Below are 21,071 nucleotides of genomic sequence, written 5' to 3' on the forward strand. Positions count from 1 at the left end.
CCCTCCCAGCCTGATCGTTAGCAACTCCTTTGTCTGTCCAACTGTCTCTCTCTCTCACTCTCTCTCTTTGGGCTCTATCTTTATCGTTTAGTCCCTACCCCACCCACCTCCCTATTTTCTGTATATAAACTGACGTTTTCCCAGCCACCATCAGTTCTGAGGAAGGGTCACCGGACCCGAAACGTTAACTCTGTTTTCTCCTCCACAGATGCTGCCAGACCTGCTGAGCTTTTCCAGCAACTTTGTTCTTGTGACCAAATATTCAAGTTGGATTGCGGACAAAGTTTCCTTCGCAATCAGTTATCACTTGCTCAGAATGGAACGTAGTTGCTATTCTTCATATAGCACCTCCTGCTTCTAGGGGAGGCAATGGCCTAGTGGTATTTTGGCTAGACTATTAATCCAGAGACCTAGTCGATGGTCTGGGGACCTGGATTCAATTCCCACCATGGCAGCTGATGGAATTTGAATTCAATTTTTTAAAAAATCTGGAATTAAGAATTTAGTGGTCTAATGATCGTGAAGCTGTTGTCAAATGTTGGAAAAACCCATCTGGTTCATTAATGTCCTTTAGGGAAGGAAACTGCCATCTTTACCAGATCTGGTCTAAATGCAACTCCAGACCACCAGCAATGCGGTTGACTCTGAACTGCCCTCTAGGCAATTGGGGATTGGCATTATGCTGGCATACATTCTGTGAATGAATTTAATAAACAAGCTAGAGTGTGTCTGAAACTGGTGCTGGCTAATGTGCAATGAGTCAACAGTTGATATTTTAATCAATGGTGTAACATTAAAAGTTGAATTCCATTTTTGTCTGGGTAAATGACTAACTTTGTTGGAGTGTGCCTTTGAAAATCAAACCGAACAAAATAACTGAGTTTTAGTCCATAAATGCATTTCCCATATGTTTGCATTTCAAATCTTCTTGACTTAACAATGGATTAAATTGAAGCAGGAATTGTAAGAATGGTAGCTTTAGTTATGGCATTAGGTTCAACAGCAGACTTTGAAAGCTATCATTGCAAGTTCTGAAATTGAGCAGATAGTGGAAGAAAAATGAAAGTTGCTTGATTAGCCTAACAACTTACTACTTCAATAGTATTCTCCAGGGACAGCCAATTGTTTATCAGACTAACATATTTTAACTTCTGACATTGAGCTATTCTGTAATGAGCAATAAGCTACATCCTCAAAACGTTCTTTCAAAAAGAATAGTTTTGGCCAGTATATTTTCTACCTCCTAGAAATTTTCCATATTATGTTGAAAAAAGAATATATTAGAAAACGAAATGTGTATATTCATCTGAGTAGGTCCTCAAGCCTACTGTGCCATTTAATAAGATGGTGTGACTGATCAGATTCCAACCTTAAATCCACATTTTGGCCTGATAGCCTTTCATCCCTTCACTTACCAAGAATCTAACTACTTCTACCCTAAAAATTTTGAGACACACCTTCCAATGCCTTTTCAAGGAGAGTGTTCTAAAGATTAATTACACTTTATGAGAAAAAACACTCACCCCATTTCTGCTTAAATGGGTGACACCTTACTGTAAAGGGTGACCTCTAGTTCTAGATCCTCCTGTAGAGAAGAAGCGTTTTCTCCACATCTTCCCTTCAAGACCCCTCATAATTTTGTGTTTCAATAAAGTTGCCTCTTGCTTTTCTAAATTCTAATGGCTACAATCCTAGCTGATCAGCCCTTTCCTCATTGGACAACCCATCTATTCCAATTATTTATTTGCCACAATCCCTCTGGACTGTTTCCAGTGCATTTACATCCGTCCTTAAATAATTGGACTAGCCAGGATAAATGCAGGAAGGATGTTCCTGATGACCAGAGAGTCCAGACCCAGATATCACTGTCTAAGGATACAGGGTAGGCCACTAGGACTGACATGAAGAGAAGTTTCCTCACCCAAAGAGTAGTGAGCCTGTGGAATTCTCCGCCACAGAAGGTGGTTGAAGCCAAAACGTCAAATGTTTTCAAAAAGTTGTAGTTCTTAGGGCTAAAGGGATCAAAGAGTATAGGGAGAAAATGGGAGCACTGTTATGATACATCTCTGGAGCAGTGGGACTTGAACCTAGGCCTCCTAGTCCAGAGGCAATGACATTACCACTGTGTCCCAATATCCTTGGGTAGAAGTTCATATTGTTTAGAATCACTTTCTTCTTTGTTCGGTCTGCCTATTTAGTCATTATTGTCTTTTGTTTTGTTCACGTTTGCTGAATAAAGATTCTTTGGGTGTTTTGGTTCAATCCTGTTTTCCTCTTACCCTCGGTGCATCATATTCTTCAAAATTACTGCGGTCTGTCAATGCAGTTATAAATGTCTATTTGGTAGGCCTGTTATTCTTACCACTGGTGTCAGATTGTTCATCGTTGGTGAATTGCAGGATACTAAGTAGTATGTAACACAGGTCAGAAGGGTACAATTAATAGGAATGTGTCAAATGGATTATTTAATAGAATTTGATGTTATGCCATTCCTCTTGGGAGCTAATATTTGAGTGACTTCAAAGCAAGATAATGTACCTTGGAATACTCTCTCCCACACTCTCTCTCTCTCTTCCAAAAAATTAGGATAACGTGTTAAACATAATTAATCAGATCATGCAGGAATGCATCCCAAATGAACGGGCAAATCGGGATTTCTGTGTCAAGTTTCCAGAGGAAATACGGCATGATAATCTGGGAGGACAACTTTGGTTTGGAGCAGAGGTAAGTTGTTTCCAGAACTTCATCTTAGTTATTAAACGTTAATAAAATACTTGCTGACTGTTTCTGTATGTATGAGCCAATGTAGTTTGTCTAGAAAGTACACACACGCTGAGTGAATAATGGCTTAACCAACAGTTGTGGAGACGAGTTAGGAGCAGGAATAGACCATTCAGCTTGTTGAACGTACAGTACTGTACTGTTCTGTGACCATGGCTGGCTTTGGGCTTCAACTGCAGCTTTCTGCTAGCTGCCAATTTTCTGAGACAAAAATCTGTCTATCCCAATCTTAAATTTGGTCAATGATGATGTATCCTCTGGGGTAGAAAATTCCAAAGATTTGCAACCATTCAAGTGAGAAACTTCTAATTTCAGCATGAAATGACAGACCCTTTATCCTAAGAGTCTGTCTGAGTTATAGATTCCCAAGACAGTGAAGCCGACCTTTCAGTCACCCTGTCCAGCCCCTTCAGAATCTGTATCTTTCACTGGGATCAGCTCTGTCCTCTTAAACTCCAGAGAATACTTTGTTTCCTATCCATTAACCAAGCCTCTCCAGAATAATGTAATACCTCTAAATCCATAAAGCTTCATTTTACCTGTTGTGTAATACCTTTCTCAAATGATTCTGATGTCCAGATAAACCACATTTAATAGTTTGCCTTTGTCTTTCTATCCTACTAGTTATATCCTCAAAAAGGTATTACATTTGCCAACTTAGAAACTAGTGGGAGATTTCCAGAATCTAGGGGAATTTTGAAAGTGATCATGCATGTATTATCTGTACAGCTTTTCTTTGTGAGAACTTTAGGATTAAGACATCAGATCGAGAGAATTAGTCCAAATTTAGCCCCTTGAGTTAGTCCAGTTCTCGTTCCTCCACTGCTGATTTTTGAAAAAAACGCAATCCTAAAACTTCCTATGTTTCATTACAGCAATAAAACTGTCCTTATCAAAGTGAGCCACAGATGGAACTTTTTTGCAAAGTTCTTTTTGTGATAGGTTTTTTTTTTGAATATTTTCAGTTGTCTTTAAAATGGTTCCCACTTTTGACTTTTGGTGGTGCTTTTAAGTATATTTACTATTCAACAGTAGCCAGTTCAAACCACTGCCCCCACCTCCCCCTTCCCCACCTCCTCCCAAACTATCAACCTCATAGAATCTAGGACCAGTGGGTACAGTCTGAGTCAGGGGGCACACATTTAAGACCAAGTTAAGGAGGAATTTCTCCTCACTCTGGAATTTCTTGACCACAGGGTTGTTGAGGCTGGATCGTTAAGTATACTTAAGATTGAAAGAGATTTTTAATTAGGAAGTGAATTGAGGGTTATAGGGAAAAGGCAGGAAGGTGGAGTTGTGGAGTATGATCTCATTGAATGGTAGATCAGATTTAATAGCCTGAACGGCTTAGTCAGGCATACAGCATGGAAACAGACTCTTCGGTCCAACTAGTCTGCGCCGATCATGTTCCCGATCTAAACTAGCCCCATCTGCCTGCATTTGGCCCATTTCCGTCCAAACCTTTCCTTTTCATGTACTTATTCAAATATCTTGTAAATGTTGCAACTGTTCCTGCATCCACCACTTCCACACCCAAACCACTCTGTAAAAATAATTACCCCTCATATTTTTAGTAAAACTTTCTCCTCTCACCTTAAAAATATGCCCCCTAATTTTGTACTCTCCCACTCTTGGGAAAAGATCCATGTCATTAACCTTATCTGTGCCCCTCATGATTTTATAAACCTCGAAGACACCCGCAACCTCCTATGCTCCAGTGAAAAATGTCCCGGCTTATCCAGCCTATTCTTTATGACTCCAATCCTCCATTTCTGGCAACATCCTGGTAAATATTTTCTGAACACTCTCTAATTTAATAGTATCCTTCCTATAGCAGGGTGACTGGGACTGCACACACTACTCCAGAAGAGGCCTTGCCAAACTGTCCTGTACAACCTCAATATGACATGCCAACTCATACACTCAATGTTCTGAGCAATGAAGGCAAGTGTGCTAAACACCTTAACCTGTCTACCTGCGACGCAAATTTCAAAGAATTATGTACCTGAGCCCCTAGGGGTCTCTGTTCTACAATACTCCCCAGGGCATTACCATTAATTGTGTAAGATCTGCCCTTGTTTGTTGTACCAAAATGTAATACCTTGCATTTATCCAAATTAAACTCCATCTGCCACTCCTTAGCCTATTGCTCTGTAATCTGAGATCTTGATCAATTGGGTCAATGAGCTAAGGAGTGGTAGATGGAGTTGGATAAATGATACATTCTGCTCCTGGTCTTGTATCTGTGCAACTGGCTTCGTTTATTTTGAGATTCTTTGTGACTAGAGTATGTCACCTACAAACTTGATGAGGAATTCAGTTGTACCATGATCACTAGTGACCAATGGATCATCAATAAAATTACTTATTAACTTTGCCTCATTATGTACTATTAGTCCTGAAATCTTTATTCCTCGTCAGCCCCATAGTGTGTTGCTCTGAGGGAAACTGTCACAAGAACATTGTACAAACTGAACTACCAGACCACCTTTGCCAAGTCTCCATGAAAATTGAAGTCCCTCACTGTTGCTAGGTTGTGCTCTGTCAACTATGTAACTACTATTAGGGGACCCATATTCCCACCAATATGTTCTGACCTTTTGCTATGCTTAATCTCCATCCATGTTCTTCATCCTCCCGATCTTTTAAACCAAGGTGCTTCCTCATTTGAAGTCTACATGCTTGCTCTTCACCACCATCTAACCCCTACACACCTGCCACACATCCACAATTCTTTAAATATTGTGTAACCTGGAAAACTTATTTACCAATTAGATCATCATATGACTTCTTGAATGACGATTCAATCTAAACTGTTTATTTACATTTGCACCCCTGGTTCATCTATCTTGTTGGTGCTTGGTGCATTCAAATAAACAGTCAAATTTCATTTTTTTTCACTGCCATTTCTTGCATCTATTATAATTTGCTAAGATGGTGGCACAATGCTAATATCACTGGGCTAGGCTAGGATAATGCTTTGGGGTCATGTTTAAAACCCACCTCAACAGCAGGTGGAATTTAAATTCCAATTGATCAAAAAAGAATCTGGAATTGGAAGTTATTCTCTGAAATAGTGACCTATGACAGCCTACCATGCATTGCTTCTTTTAAAAAAAAAACCTGGAATAATCAAATAAGAAATAGCATTATTGAAATCTGTCCCTTCCAGTCACAGTCGGTTCATTTGTACCCATGTTGCTACAGTAACCCGTGCTTCAACTTTACTGTTTGTTTGGATTTTAATTCTCTCTCTACCTGAATGCTACTTCCACGCCCCCCCCCCCCCCCCCCCCCAACTCCGTTTTAACGGCCTATTCGTAGCCCTAAAGGCATAGTATGCATTTCTGGTAGAAAACTAGAGTTTAACTAAATGGCTGGAATATTTTTAAGGTGATAACAGAATTAGGATCGTTAGGATAATGCTGTTGATATGTACATATTCTTCCAAAAGGTGTTTGGACACGTTACCACACGAGACTTGATGGAAGTTTTCGGCTATGGAACAAAAGAGTCAGTAACAACACTGATTTTTAAAAAAAAAAAAAAAAAAAATTGGCTCAAGGATAGGAATCTATAGTTAATGAATTTTTTTGGGCTGGAGGGACCTTTGTAGTGGAATTCCCACAATATACCCTTGCTTTTCTTGATGCATAGTAAACAAATGGACACTAGTATGTAGGGCATCCCTGAGGATATCTTCCAGGTTTGCAGGTGATAGTAAACTTGAAAGTATTGTAACAGGTGAGGAAGACCACTTAGAACTCCAAAAGCTACAGACAAGTTTGTGGAGTAATCATAGAGATAACAGATGAAATTCAATGCAGAAAATATAAGATGATGTGTTATAGAGTTGCAGATAATCAAAGCTTTTATAGTATACAAAGAGCGTGACCTCCCCATCCCCATTGCACCCCACTGACTGAATAGAGTTCACTTGATGAAAGAGTTCTCCAACTGGGGCTATAGCCATTGAAAATAATTAGCTCATCATGTAATTCACTAACTGTTAGTGCAGGGTTCCTCAGCCATAACGGGAGCTCAGACATTGCAGTTTAACCCCAAATTTAGCAGTATAATATGGGTTAAAACATCACCAATCCAATAACATGTTGCACTCTGGTGACATGGGATTTCACATTGTTCCCACAATGAATTTCTAGATGGCAATAACTATTTGTTTGATTGGAGTTAATTGGTGTAAATTTGCCTTCCAGTTCTTCTTTTCCATCACCTCTCAACCCTTTCTTCTAATCATGTCACCTTGAATTAGTCTATTCCAGTTTTAGAATGCAAAACATGTGTTACATAACGTTTTCAAGATTAAGCTGTGGATGTATTTTGGTGTGATTAATTTGCTGGATATTTGTCAATCATTGTGTGATTATGTTCTAATGGTTCCAGTTTCTGTCCAGTAGAGAACTCAACTACTGTGAAAATCCAGAAGGATGTAATGCAATGACAGAAACAGCAGTAAACTTTCATTTAAGATCATTGCAATATTTGTGCTTATCATGACAAATAAAGTGTTCATTTCTCTTAATTCCAGTGTTTAGCTGCTGGTTCAATTATCATGAACCGAGAAATAGAGAGCATGGCAATGCGACCTTTGGCCAAAGACTTAACCCGCAGCTTAGAAGAAGTGCGAAATGTTTTCCGTGACCAGTGCCTGAGAGACTTGAATGTCTATACTGACAAAATGAAGGAGTCCCTCAAACAATTTGATGGCTTGTTTGCAGAATTTGAACTATGGTAACAAATCTTCATAAACGCACCCTTTACAAGTTTTCCATGTACTAAATTTTTGTGTGTGCTGATGTATCTTTTGAATGAAACTTGTCCTCCCGCATTCCCATTCTAATTTTCACTCAGGCAAGATGTGAAGAAAGTTTTATGTTTGGGTTGAACAATTTGAATTCATTAAGGGAATCCTGCATTTGTGTGTGTGTATAGGTTTTTAGAAGCTGTTCCACAAGATCCCTTAACAAAATTTCAGGTGAGTGGTTAATAAAGCTAAATGTAACAGCATGACCAGGAACTTGACTGATGATGGGTAAAGACTGCAGAAAGCTTTAGAACAAAGGGATTTGTAAGTGCAAATCTATGAATTACAGAAAGCCAGCATCCAAGTTCAGTGGGTAATAGAGAAGACAAATAGAATATTAGCCTTTATTTCAAAGGGAATGGAGTATAAAAACAAACAAAAACAGAAATTGCTTGAAGAATCATCTATGGCAGCATCTATGAGGAGAAAGGGTTAGCGTTTTGAATCCAGTGATTCTTCATCAGAACACTTGTCGCGAGAGTTGAAATGTTAACTCTCCCTTCACCCCACTGGTGCTGCCAGACCTGCTGATTTTTGTCCAGCAATTTCTATTTTTGTCACTGAATGTTGTGACCTATGTTTTCTAAATGCATGTTCTCTCTAACTGAGTTAGATGAAAGGTAAAAGACACAAGGTAGAATGGCAAAGAAATGAAATTATAGAAGCATTTGAGCCCATTATAGATAGAGCATCAAAGGCATATACTGTGCAGCCTAGATGCATTAGGATAATTCCTGCGCTTAGAAAATTTATACTTGGAATGGGACAGTTGTGATAATGGGGGTAATTCTACCGGAGTAGCAAATGATAACTTGTGTTCTGGAAGATTTTATCAGGGGTTGCGGGAAATGCTACTTCCTCACTTAGGGTCACCAATTTTAAATTAGCACGGATGCAAAATGAAATTAGGTTATTAATTAGATTAGGGATAGTTCGAGCATGCCTACCTACTTGATAGTGACTATGAAGCTGCTTCAATTATAAAAACCCACTTGGTTCACTAATGTCTTTTATCAAAGGAAAAGCTGCCATCCTAGCCTCGTCTGACCTACATGTGACTCCAGAACCATGGCAGTATCTTTGCTTTTGAATGCCCTCTGAAATGGCCCACAGAGACATTCAGTTCAATGGCAGCGAGAGATGGGTGACAAATATTGGCCTTGCCAGTGAAACCTGCATCCAAAGAAAAAAATGAAAAGAACATAAGAACATAAGAACTAGGAGTAGGAGTAGGCCATCTGGCCCCTCGAGCCTGCCCTGCCATTTAATAAGATCATGGCTGATCTTTTTGAGACTCAGCTCCACTTACCCGCCCACTCACCATAACCCTTAATTCCTTTACTGTTCAAAAATTTATCTAGCCTTGCCTTAAAAACATTCAGCAAGGTAGCTTCAACCGCTTCACTGGGCAGGGAATTCCACAGATTCCCAACCCTTTGGGTGAAGAAGTTCCTCCTGACCTCAGTTCTACATCTGCTTCCCTTTATTTTGAGGCGATGCCCTCTAGTCTTAGTTTGCTAGCGGAAACAACCTCCCTGCCTCCACGTTATCTATTCCCTTCATAATCTTATATGTTTCGATAAGATCTCCCCTCATTCTTCTGAATCCCAATGAGTATAATCCCAGTCTACTCAGTCTCTCCTCATAATCCAACCCTCTCAACTCTGGAATCAACCGAGTGAATCTCCTCTGCACCCCCTCCAGTGCTAGTATATCTCTTTTCAAGTAAGGAGACCAAAACTGCACACAGTACTCCAGGTGTGGCCTCACCAGGACCCTATACAGCTGCAGCATAGCCTCCCTGTTCTTAAACTCCATCTCCAAGAGGGAGAAGAAACTTTCTTGATATAATGGAGGAGCCTGAAAAGCTTAATCAAGGGGTTCTTTTATTTGACAAAACATATGAATAATTGAGGTAGAGAAAGATCAAGGGCTCTGAGAGTGAGCAGACCAGTGAAATGGTTTGATCTCTTTCCTGGCACAAACACGTTGGCCTGAATTACTTTATGTTCTGTTGTAAATGTCTGTGACTCCAGGAAAGGCAATCATGCACTTGCAAACCTTTTGTCATGAATGTTGACATTCTGGGAAATAAGTGAGAGCATAACAGCGGAGTCTGATGCTACCACGTGAATGAGTTGTTATTGAAAAGATTGTAAGGAATCAGAAGCAAAACCCGGCTTCAATCTCTCTTCCACCACCACTGCCCAACCCCCACAAAAAAGAAAATCAATCCCTGAAATGTTATAATGATCTCTGATTTAAGTTTATTGGAGACATAAGTTGTTTGATCTTAACAGATAATCTGTACATTAACCAAATCAACTATGATTCCACAAATAATTTATAAAAGGTCAAATTAAATTTGAAGGTCAGCTGTTGGCTGCTTCGTTCAGAACTTGTGGTTTGATTTGACTTGTATCAGCAAAGTTTCAATCACGTGCTTGGCTCATTTAGGTAATATTCTGTCTGCAGTATTTATAAATTTGCAGTGGTTTCTCTTTTTCTGTTTTGAGTTGCATGAATATGGATTAGTAGAGTTTGAATTGAAATGATCCTTTACTTAACTTTGTCATGGGATTTAATCCTCAGTGGTGTCAGATTTTGACAGCAATCTAGTTAACTGAAATTGAACCAAATGTGTATGGAAGTGGAGTCAAACCTATATAACTGAATATGCTCAAACAACGGGTACCAGCAATGATAGAAATGTAACTGACAAGCACAAATAACTTGCACTTTAACAGATTTACACTACCCCCTTGAAACCAGAGTGTACACAAATTACAAACTATAGGCAGCTTTCAAGCTGTTAACACCACACAGATATGTTCAATGGTAGTGGGTTTAAACAAAAATTGACTTGCCCAACATCTACAGCAGGAAGAAAATCTTTTGATTTCTGAGATTAAATGCTTTCACAGCATTCACAGCTTTGGAGAGATTTCTCTGCTCCCATGGATTCTGGTAATATGTCTCAATCACACAAAAACTGTGAATTGTCAGTTAGAAAGGAGTTGAGAATTGAGCATTGGCATCATAATTTGGGGGAGTTTTAAAGCAATGCTTTGAAAATTTAAGACACTGCAAATATGGACACCTGATGCACATACTTTTGGTGTTTGATTTCCAAGTGGTATTATAGAAATAGCTATTCAGAAATCCTTAAGCCAGTTGTAGCTAAGCATTGATGGTTGGCATAGAATCTTCCCATTCACCTTGGTGGGGAAAACGCAATGACATAAATCACCCAACATAAAATCCATTCTTTGTTTTATGAAAGCTCCTTCAACTGCCAACTGATCTGAACGTTCCAAAATGTCTTATCCCTGCAATTAATTGGCCTATTTTCTGATGCATCTGCAACAGTAAACTGCCTCAGTTTTGGTTTGATTCAAAGGTGAATTTGAATTCACTTACCAACACCATTGGACATCATAAGAGGGAATTGCAGTATCATAACCTATATTTCATATGATTTTGGGTTTCTTTCTCGTGACCTGTTTAATATGAAACCTGTTATGCCAATTTTGACTTGTCTTTCAGTTATGTCTCTGCGATGGTACCTGTGAAATCTCCTAAAGAATACTATGTACAGCAAGAAGTCATTGTTCTCTTCTGTGAAACTGTTGAAAGGTGAGATTTGAAAATTAGTCCCTTTAAGTTTTCGTTTTATTTTTACATGATATGATTATACTTTAGGTTAAAAATAGAATGAGATTTGTTTGTTTGTTTGTTTGTTTATTACTTGTTGAAAGAATTCAGCCTAAACCTGATGAAAGATTTATTTTTCTCTTTATTTTTTCCATGGGATGTGGGCATCTCTGACAAGAGCCAGCATTTTGTTGCCCATCCTAATTGCCCTTGTACTGAGTTGCTTGGTAAACCATTGTAGAAGTCACTTCAGAGTCAACTGTATTGCTGTGGTTTTGGGGCTTTTTGTAGGAAAAGATTGAGGGTGTCAGATTTTTTCCCGAAAATTCATTACTGAAGATAATGATAATTGATCATTTAATATTCACCATACTTTCAATTCTAGATTATGCCAGTTCAACTTAAATTGGGTTCACTGAGCTGATTCTGTGTCAAAAACAAATGAAAAAGTTAGGTCTTTATTCATGAGAGTTTAGAAGAATTAGGTGTGATCTTATTGGAATATACAAGATTCTGAAGGGGTTTGTTGGGTTCAGTTGTTGAGAAGATGACTCGTGGGGGAATCTAACTAGAGGACATAGTTACAGTATAAGGGGACACTTAAATAAAACTAATGTGAAGGAATTTCTTCTCTGAGGGTATTGAATGTTTGGCATTCTGTATTCCAGAGAGTTGTGGAAGCTAGAATGCTGAAAGAATTTAGATCTTTGAAATATCAGGGAGTTGATGGCTATGCTAAGCTGACACAAAAGAGGAATTGAGGCCTGGGGTAGGTCAGTCATGATTGTAGCAGGTTTGAGAGGGCCAAATTGCCGCCTACTGCTCCTGTTTCTTATGTTCTTGTGTTCTGATGTTCTAATGTTCTGCCAACTTTTGTGATTGGGGCCTGAATTTGTCCCCAGAGCATCAGGCTAGTCTCTGGTTTGTTAGCTGAGTGACACTACTACTCTACTGCTATCTCCCTGCAATTAGAATACATTCAAACAATTGACTCTTAAAACTACTTATCATTGTAGCAGTTAAATATGCACTGTGTACTTTCAGACATACTACCTTTATTAAAAAAAATGCATTCGCAAATGTTTAAATACTTTGGCAGGGGTAGTTCTGTGTTCTTCTTCCTAGAGGTTGAGTGAACACTTGATCAACTGTGCACTTGTGCTGTGTGACAATTGTGGTCAATAATTTAACATACTATTTTGAGCACTTAATTGGTCTTAGTTTGAACTTCAGCTGTTGCTAAAGTAACAGGCGACCTTGTGATGAATGCATTGTGTTTGAAATAATGGTCATTGGGTTTCTTAATTGGAAATCATTTGCAGGATCATGATTTGAATCATGTGCATAAAGAACTAGATAATAGACAAGTGAGTTACTTAACGCACTGCATATCAAAAACTAGAAAGTGTAAGTATAAAATGAGTATCAGAAAAACAAATGAATGAAGTAGGTTCTTTGTTTACTGTCCTTGCTGTCCTTAACTTGGCTAACATTAATTGGAATGGCTTTTGTGTCACGGTGATTCAATGGTTCACCCTGCTACCTCAGCACCAGGGAGAGAGGTTCGATTCCAGTTTCGGGCAGTTGTCTGTGTGGCGTTTGCACATTCTCCCCATGTCTGTGTGGGTTTCCTCCGGGTGCTCCAGTTTCCTCCCACAGTCCAAAGATGTGCTCGCTAGGTGGATTGGCCATGCTAAATTGCCCATGTATCCAGGGATGTGTAGGTTGGGTGGAATATCCATGGGAAATGCATGGTTACAGGGGTAGGGTAGGGGGATAAGTCTGGATAGGATGCTGTTTGGAGGGTTTGTGAGGAACTTGAGCCAAATGGCCTGCTTCCACACAGTAGGGATTCTATGGATTCTATCGTAGTGTGAAAGTATTGGATGGGGTGGAAGTTTTGAAGTACATCCAGGAGAGCATTTTGTGCCAGTACATAGATAGTCCTACTAGAGATGGGACGGTTCTGGACCTAATCCTAGGAAATGAAGCTGGTGAAGTGGTTGAAGTCAGTGGGCAAGCATTTTGGGGATAGTGACCACTATTCTTGGTTTCAAAGTTATTATGAAAAAGAATAAGGATAGTGCAGAAGCTAAGTGCCTAAACTGGGGAAGGGTGATCTCAATATACAATATCCTTTTTATTTTCAGGTGTGCCCCGTTGTAGGAGTACAGTGAAAAACTTTGACAATGTCTGCCGCCTTATGGTGACATCTTAGTACCTATGTACAATTCTTGGATACAGCAGAGGGATAAAAGTAGTTGCTTAATTACATACTTGAAAATGAGTTAAAAAATAAGAATATATTAAGGGGTTAACATTACAGTGTTCTAAGATAAGGATTGTCCCCTCACTGGTCTCTGTCCAGGACTTGCTGGCTGCCTGCCTGCTGCTGCAGGGTGGCTTCTCCGCCCTGCTCCAGGCTTGTGGCCCACGTGCTGCTCCAGGTTTCATTGCTCATGGTGTTCTGGGGCTCACGGGGCGTGCCTGCAGGTCCCCGAACGCAAGGCTATGCTGCGACACTCTGGTTTTCCATGGGCCTCGGCCTGGTGCGGGTCTTAGCTTGTTCCATTAGACAGGATCAGGCAAATGTAGATTAGAAGCAGCTATTTGCAGGTAAGTCTATGTTTGGAAAGTGGAAGTCTTTTAAAAATAGTATAGTGATAATTCAGGGCCAGCATGTTTCTCTAAGAATGAAGGGAAAGGGCTGCAAGTCAAGGGAACCCTGGAATTAAAGGAATATCAAGAATTTGATCAAGAGAAAGAAGCAAGTATGTTTCCGATACAGTGCTTTAAGAACAAGGGGGACCCTTCAAAAGTATTGGGTGTAGGAGTTACTTAAAAAGGAAATTCAGAGGGCAAAGAGGGCCACCAAATATTTGGCAGATATGACCAAGGAAAACCTCAAGGTGTTTTCTAAGTATATCAAGATTTAGAGGATTATTAGGGAAATAATGGGGTCTGTTAGAGACCAAAGGGACAACTTGGGTATACAGCCAGTGGAGATGGGTGAGGTCTTAAATATTTCTCATCTATATTCAGAGGTGAAAGACATTTAGCTGGGGATTTCGTTTGGGATGATGAGGTTCTTGAACACGTTAGCCTAATTGAGATTGTGTTAGATGTCTTAGTGGGCATACAAGTGCATAAAGCCCTAGCACCTGATAAGATGGCTCCCAGGCAGCTATGGAAGGCAAGGGAGGAGGCTGCTGGGGCCCTGGTGGAGGTATTTAAACCTTTGGCCATAATGAGTCAGAGTTATTACAGATATACAGCATAGAAACGGGGCCTTTCATCCAACTTTTCCATGCCAACTAGATATCTTAAATTGATTTAGTCGCATTTGCCAGCATTTGACCCGTATCCCTCTTAAACCGTTCGTATTCATATACCCATCCAGATGCCTTTTAAATGTTGTAATTGTACCAGCCTCCACCACTTCCTCTGGCAGCTCATTCCATGCATGCACTACCCTCTGTTTGGAAAAAAGTTGTCCCTTAGGTCCCTTTTAAATCTTTCCCCTCTCACCTTGAATCGAAGCTCTCCAGTTCGGGACTCCCCCACCCCGGTGAAAACACCTTGGCTACTCGGCCTGTCTGTGCCCCTTGTGATTTTATAAACTCTAAGGTCACCCCTTTGTCTCCGACGCTCCAGGGAAAATAGCCCCAGCCTATTCAGCCTCTCCCTATAGCTCAAACCCTAGTAATGTCCTTGTAGATCTTTTCTGAATCCTTTCAAGTTTCACAACATCTTCCCTACAGCAGAGAGACCAGAATTGAACACAGTATTCCAAAAGTGGCCTAACCAGTGTCCTGTACAGCTGCAAGATACCTCCCAAATCGACCAATAAATGCAAGCATTCCAAACGCCGCCTTCACTGTCCTGGCTACCTGCGACTCCACTTCTGAGGAAATGTGAACCTGTACTCCAAGGTCTTTTTGTTCAGCAACACTCCCTAGGACCTTACTGTTAACTGTATATATCCTGCCCTGATTTGCCTTCCCAAAATGCAACATCTCACGTTTATCAAAATTAAATTCCATCTGCCACTCCTCAGCCCATCTGATTAAGTTCCTGGTGTACTCTGAGGTAACTTCTTCACTGTCCACTACATCACAATTTTGGTGTCACCCGCAAACTTAGTAACCATGCCACCTATATTCACAGCACTGATCCTGTGGCACACTGCTGGTCACAGGCCTCCAGTCTGAAAAGCATACTTCCATCACCACCCTCTGTATCCTACCTTTTGAGCCAGTTCTGTATTCAAACGGCTAGTTCTCCCTGTATTCTGTGATCTAACTGTGCTAACCAGTTTACCATGCGGAATCTTGTTGAACGCCTTACTGAAGTTCACATAGATCACGTCCACCACTCCGCCTTCATCAATCCTCTTCGCTGCTACTTCAAAAACTTCAATTAATTAGTAAGACACGATTTCCCATGCACGAATCCATGTTTAATATCCCTAATCAGTCCTTGACTTTCCAAATACATGTAAATCCTGTCCCTCGGGATCCCCTCCAACAACTTGCCCACCACGAATATCAGGTTCACTGGTCTACAGTTCCCTGGCTTTTCTTTATCACATTTCTTAAATAGTGGCACAGGATTAGTGAATCTCCAGTCTTCTAGCACCTCACCTGTGACTAGAGGATAGCTAACATAATTCCTTTGTTGAAGGGAGGCAGCAGGGGTAGGACAGGTAGTTACAGACCAGTTAGTCTAATATCAGTGGTGGGGAAATGTATTGGCAAGGGTTCTGAAGGACAGAATTAATCAATACTTGAAAAGGCAGGGATTGATCAAGGTTAGCACGGATGTGTTAGAGGAAGAAGTCTGACTAACTAGAATCAGTTAACATTTAGGGTCTGGTGACCCTTCCTCAAACGTTAACTCTGATTTTTATTTTCTTCCACAGATGCTGCCAGACCTGCTGAGCTTTTCCAGTAACTTCTGTTTTTGTTCCTGATTTACAGCATCCGCAGTTCTTTTGGTTTTTAATTAGAATCCGTGTTGGGTCCACTGCTTTTTGTCACTTATATTAATGATTTGGATGTGAATATGGGAGGTATGTTTAGTAAGTTTGTAGATGACACCAAAATAGGTGGTGTAATGGACAGTGAAGAAGATTATCTGAGTAAGATCAGGTGGGCTATTGGGCCAAGGAGTGGAACTTGGAGTTTAATTAAGGTAAATGTGAGGTTTTGCATTTTGGTTAGGCAAATCAGGGCAGGACTTGTGCAGTTAATGGTAGGACCCTGGCAAGTGTAGCCAAACAGACCTTGGTGCATAGTTCCTTGAAGGTGGAGTTGGAGGTATACAGGATAGTGAAGAAGGAACTTGGTACGCTTGCCTTTATTGATCAGTGCATTAAGCGTAGGAGTTGGGATGTCATGAAGCAGCTGTACAGGTCATTGGTGAGGCCACTTTTAGAATACTGCATACAATTCTGCTTGCCCTTCTTTAGGAAAGTTGTTGTTAAACCTAAAAGTACAGCAAAGATTTATAAAGATGTTGCTGGGACAGGTTTGGTTATAGGAAGATGCTGAATAGGCTGGAGGATCAGAGGCTGAGGAGTGATCTTTGTGGAGGTCTATAGAATCATGAGGGGCATGGCTATGATGAATGGCCATGGTCTTTTCCCTTGGGTGGAGGAGTCCAAATTAGAGGACATAGGTTTAAGGTGAGAAAGGAAAGGTTTTAAAAAGTACCTGAGGGGTAACTTTTTCATTCAGAGGGTGGTGCGTGTATGGAATGACCTGCCATAGGAAGTGGCAGAAATAGGTACAATTACAACATTTAAAAAGCATCTGGATGGGTATAGGAAGGATTTAAAGGGATATAAACCAATAGCTGGCAACTGGGGCTAGCTCAAATTGGGATGTCTAGTCAACGCAAACAAGTTGGACAAAAGGGTGTGTTTCCATGCTGTTTGACTCTAATTGAAGTTTTTTGAAAAGGTGGCTAAATGTATTGATGAGGGAAGTGCAGCTGATGTGGTTTATATGGACATCAGTAATGCTTTTGACAAGGTCCCATTTGGAAGTCTAAAGGAAACGGCCCAAGGGATTAAAGGCAAGTTGTCAAACTGCATCCAAAAGTTGGCTTACAAATAGAAGGCAAAGGATGATGGTGGAAAGTTGTTCTTGTGATTGGAAGCCAATGACCAGTGATGTACCACAGGGATCAGTTCTGGGACCCTTGCTGTCTGTTGTGTACATTAACAACTTGGATGTGAATGTAGAAGGTATAATTAACAAGTTTGCAGATGATATGAAAATTGGATTTGATAGTGAGGTCTTAGGCTACAGCCTGATATTGATTAGTTGGTATATTGGGCAGGGCAATGATGAATGGAATTTAATCCTGCTAAGTGCAAGGTGATGCATTTTCAGAGGTCTAATAATAGGTGCCCAGGGAGTTATGAGCAACAACAGGACCTTGGTGTACAAGTCCATAGATCCCTGAAGGTGTCAGCACAGGTCGATAGGATGGTGAAGAAGGCATGTGGCTGCTTGCCTTCAATAGCTGGTGCGTAGACTATTTGAGTAAGAAAGTCCTGTTTCAACTTTTACAAGACATTGGTTAGGCTACAGATGGAGCACTGTTATGTAGTTCTAGTCGTCACACAATCAGAAGGATGTATTGCACTGGAGAAGGTGCAGAGGAGATTCACCAGGATGTTGTTGGAATGAGCAGTCTCAGTTAGGAGGAGGCACTGGATCGGCTGCGTTTGTTTTCTTTGAAACCAAGAAGGCTGAGTGGTGATCTGATTGAAGTGTACAAAATTATGAGAGGCATAGAGTAGATCGTAATAATCTGTTCCCCATGGCACATCTGTCTAAGACTAGAGAACACAGGTTTAAGGTGGGGAGTAATTGGTTTAGAGGAGATCTGAAGAGAAATTGTCTTCACCCAGAGGGTGGTAGATATGTGGAATGTGCTGCTTGAGAGTGTAATGGAGGCAGGTACGCTTGCAACCTTTAAGATGCATCTGGATGAGTACTTAAAATGCCTTAGTAGGTTATAGACTAAGTGTGCGTAAATGGGGTTAGTATAGTTTGGCGTTCATTGATATGCATACACGTGGTGGGCCACAGGGCCTGTATCTGTGATTCTATGGCAATGTATGGAACAGACTCCCAGCAAAAACTATTGCCAAGCTCACAATGCATGAGTTAATGCCTCTGCTAAGATGGATTTTTCATATGATCATAAATGTTATTGCCTGCAAGTTATTTCTGTATAGGTAATATAGTCTTTTATTCTGAATGTTTGTTTTTAAGTGTTCAGGGGATACTATTTTGCCGAAGAAAGTAAATGCAACTAACAATGTCAATAGGTTATTATATTCCTTTTTGCTGGGTGTTGGTTTGTTCCCCTCCATAGTAACTCTGCAGAAGTGGTGGTGATGGTGAGCCTTCACCTTGAACCAGAAGTCAATGTGCTTGTGATGGGAAGAAAGCTTCAGAATTTTGATCCAATGACAGTTAATATACAGCAAGTCAAGATGTATGCCTTGAAAGGCAATATGTAGATGGCGCTGGAGAAACTCGGCAGGTCTGATGGTATCTGTGGAGAAAGATAAACGGAGTTCATGTTTCAATTCCAACATGGATCTTTGGAGCTGAACTCAATTGCTTTGTCCATGAGCATCCTTTGCTCTCAGTGCACGCTGAAGAACATTGAGAGCTCGTTTTCTTTTCTCTTTCTTTCATGGGATGTGGACATTGCTAGGAAGGCCAGCATTTGTTGTCCTTGAACTTGGCTCTGTTTCAGTGTTCCATTTCAATACACAGTTACAAGTCAACTACATATGTGAACCAGGCTGGGAAGGATGGCAAATTACTGAACCAAGATGTTTGGTTGTTTTTATGACAATTGATAATATTTGAAGGTATGGCGATGGCGAATATAATGAAAAGTTGTGGTCCCTTTATCTAAAGAAGGATATCCTGGCTTTGAAGGTTCATGAAATTGATGCCAGAAGTTTCTTATGAGAAGCGGAGTAAGCTGGGTCTGTACTCATTGGAGTATAGAAGAATTAGAGGTGACCTTAATGAGACATGCAAAGATTTTTTGGGGACTTGGAGAGAGAGAGCTTGTTTCCCCTTGTGGGGGAAAATGGGACCAGAGGGTATAATTGAACAATAAGGAGTCACATTTTTAAGATCGATGAGGAATTTCTTCTGAGGGCACTGAAGCTGTTCTTTACCACAGAAGGCTGTTGAGACTGGGTTGTTAAGTATGTTCAAGGGTGAAATAGATGGATTTTTAAACAGTAAATGAATTGAAGCTTGTCGGGAAAAGGCAGCAAAGTGGAGTTGGGAATTCTCGGGTCGATCTTGATGGGCTGAATGGCTTAATTTTGCTCTTATGTTTGGTGTTATAGGATCGTCTTGTGGGTTCACTGTATATTGTTACTGACACGATTCAGCCAAGAGCCTTAAGTTGTGTCTTGTACCCTAAAGATTTTAGTATCAGGCTCGATAGCTCATTGAATCATTACAATGGAATGTGTAGAAGTCAGTTTATATTCTCTTGGTAAAATATTCTTTCCTAACTAAATTCTCTTTGCATTTTAAAGTGTGATCATATAAGACATCCTAACTAGTCTATATTTAAGCCATTTATGATTCAACATGCAATATGACTTTTGCAAAATAAAATTGGTCAGATGTTCACGTTTGCCTTTAGTCTTGCACTTAATTTTTGGTGGAAATCTGGAATGTTGAAAGGGACCGTTGCTCACTTTTAAAATGAATTTGTGTTTTCTAAAGTAACTTTCTCAAAACGCCACTTCATGTGTGATTATACTGGCTTTGTGGTCAATTGAATGCAGATGTGATACTATACCATTTCTGAATCTCCCATGAACTTTGGATTGCCATTAGTCAGAAACTTAACAGGACCCTGGCACATAAATACTTGGCCATCAAATCCTGCTCCTTCTCGTTGCACACTCTCATTTGCAGTAAATGCGGTAGAGAGACTCATGAGCTATCAGGTGATCTTTAATGCACAGTTGACCACCAAGATGGTAAACCATTGCTTCATAAGATGGAGGGCTGCCAAGGAATGCAGATCAGAGGGTGGGAATTCTCAAGTATGTAACTTATCTGACTTCCCAAAGACTGTCCACAAGCTACAAGGCATTAATCAGAAGTGGGATGGAAAACTTTGCATTTGCTTGGCCGAGAACAGCTCCAGCGACTCTGAAGCTCTGTTATTTGAGACAAAGCGTGACACTTCATGTTCTAGGAAGCATTCACTTCCTCCACCACACTCAATCCTCCATCTACTGTGTGTGCCACCTACAAGATGTACAGCAGCAACACACCTCGGCTGTTTGCATAATATCTTCCAGACCTCCCCTGCCTAAGAAGACAAAAGCAGCAATCGTGTGGGCACGCCAACTGCAAGGAACCCCCACCCCTCCCCTTTTTGGTCTCACACCATCCTAACTATTGCCATTCTTTCAGTGTTGCTTAGTCAACACCCTGAACCTTCCTCACTACCAACAGCAGAAGTAATAAGAACAGGAGTAGGCTGTTTGGACCTTTTGAACTTGCTTCGCCATTCGATAGGACCGTGGCTGATCTGACATTATTCACATTCACTTTCTTGCCATTACCCCTTAGCCCTTGATTTCCCCTGCTGATCAAGAATCTATATATCTTAACCTTAATTTTACTCAAGGACTCTGCCCCCACAGCTTTCTGTGGCAAGGAGTTCCACTCAACCCTCTGAGAAGAAATTCCACTTCATCGCAGTTTTAAATTAGCCCTTTTTCATTCTGAGACTATGC

General features: G+C 40.5%; 1 protein-coding gene across 1 annotated transcript in view; it reads left to right on the forward strand.

The window, feature by feature from the left end:
* Window positions 1-21,071, forward strand: part of zfyve28 (zinc finger, FYVE domain containing 28) — a 188,185-nt gene that overhangs the window by 76,109 nt on the left and 91,005 nt on the right. Inside the window, exons 3-5 of the mRNA XM_048594859.1 lie at window positions 2,587-2,724; window positions 7,331-7,533; window positions 11,153-11,242. Coding sequence (XP_048450816.1) covers window positions 2,587-2,724; window positions 7,331-7,533; window positions 11,153-11,242 — 431 coding nt within the window. The remainder of the gene's footprint in view (window positions 1-2,586; window positions 2,725-7,330; window positions 7,534-11,152; window positions 11,243-21,071) is intronic.

This window comes from Rhincodon typus, chromosome 3 (genome assembly GCF_021869965.1).
Source record: "Rhincodon typus isolate 14 chromosome 3, sRhiTyp1.1, whole genome shotgun sequence".
In the NCBI taxonomy this organism is placed as follows: Eukaryota; Metazoa; Chordata; class Chondrichthyes; order Orectolobiformes; family Rhincodontidae; genus Rhincodon; species Rhincodon typus.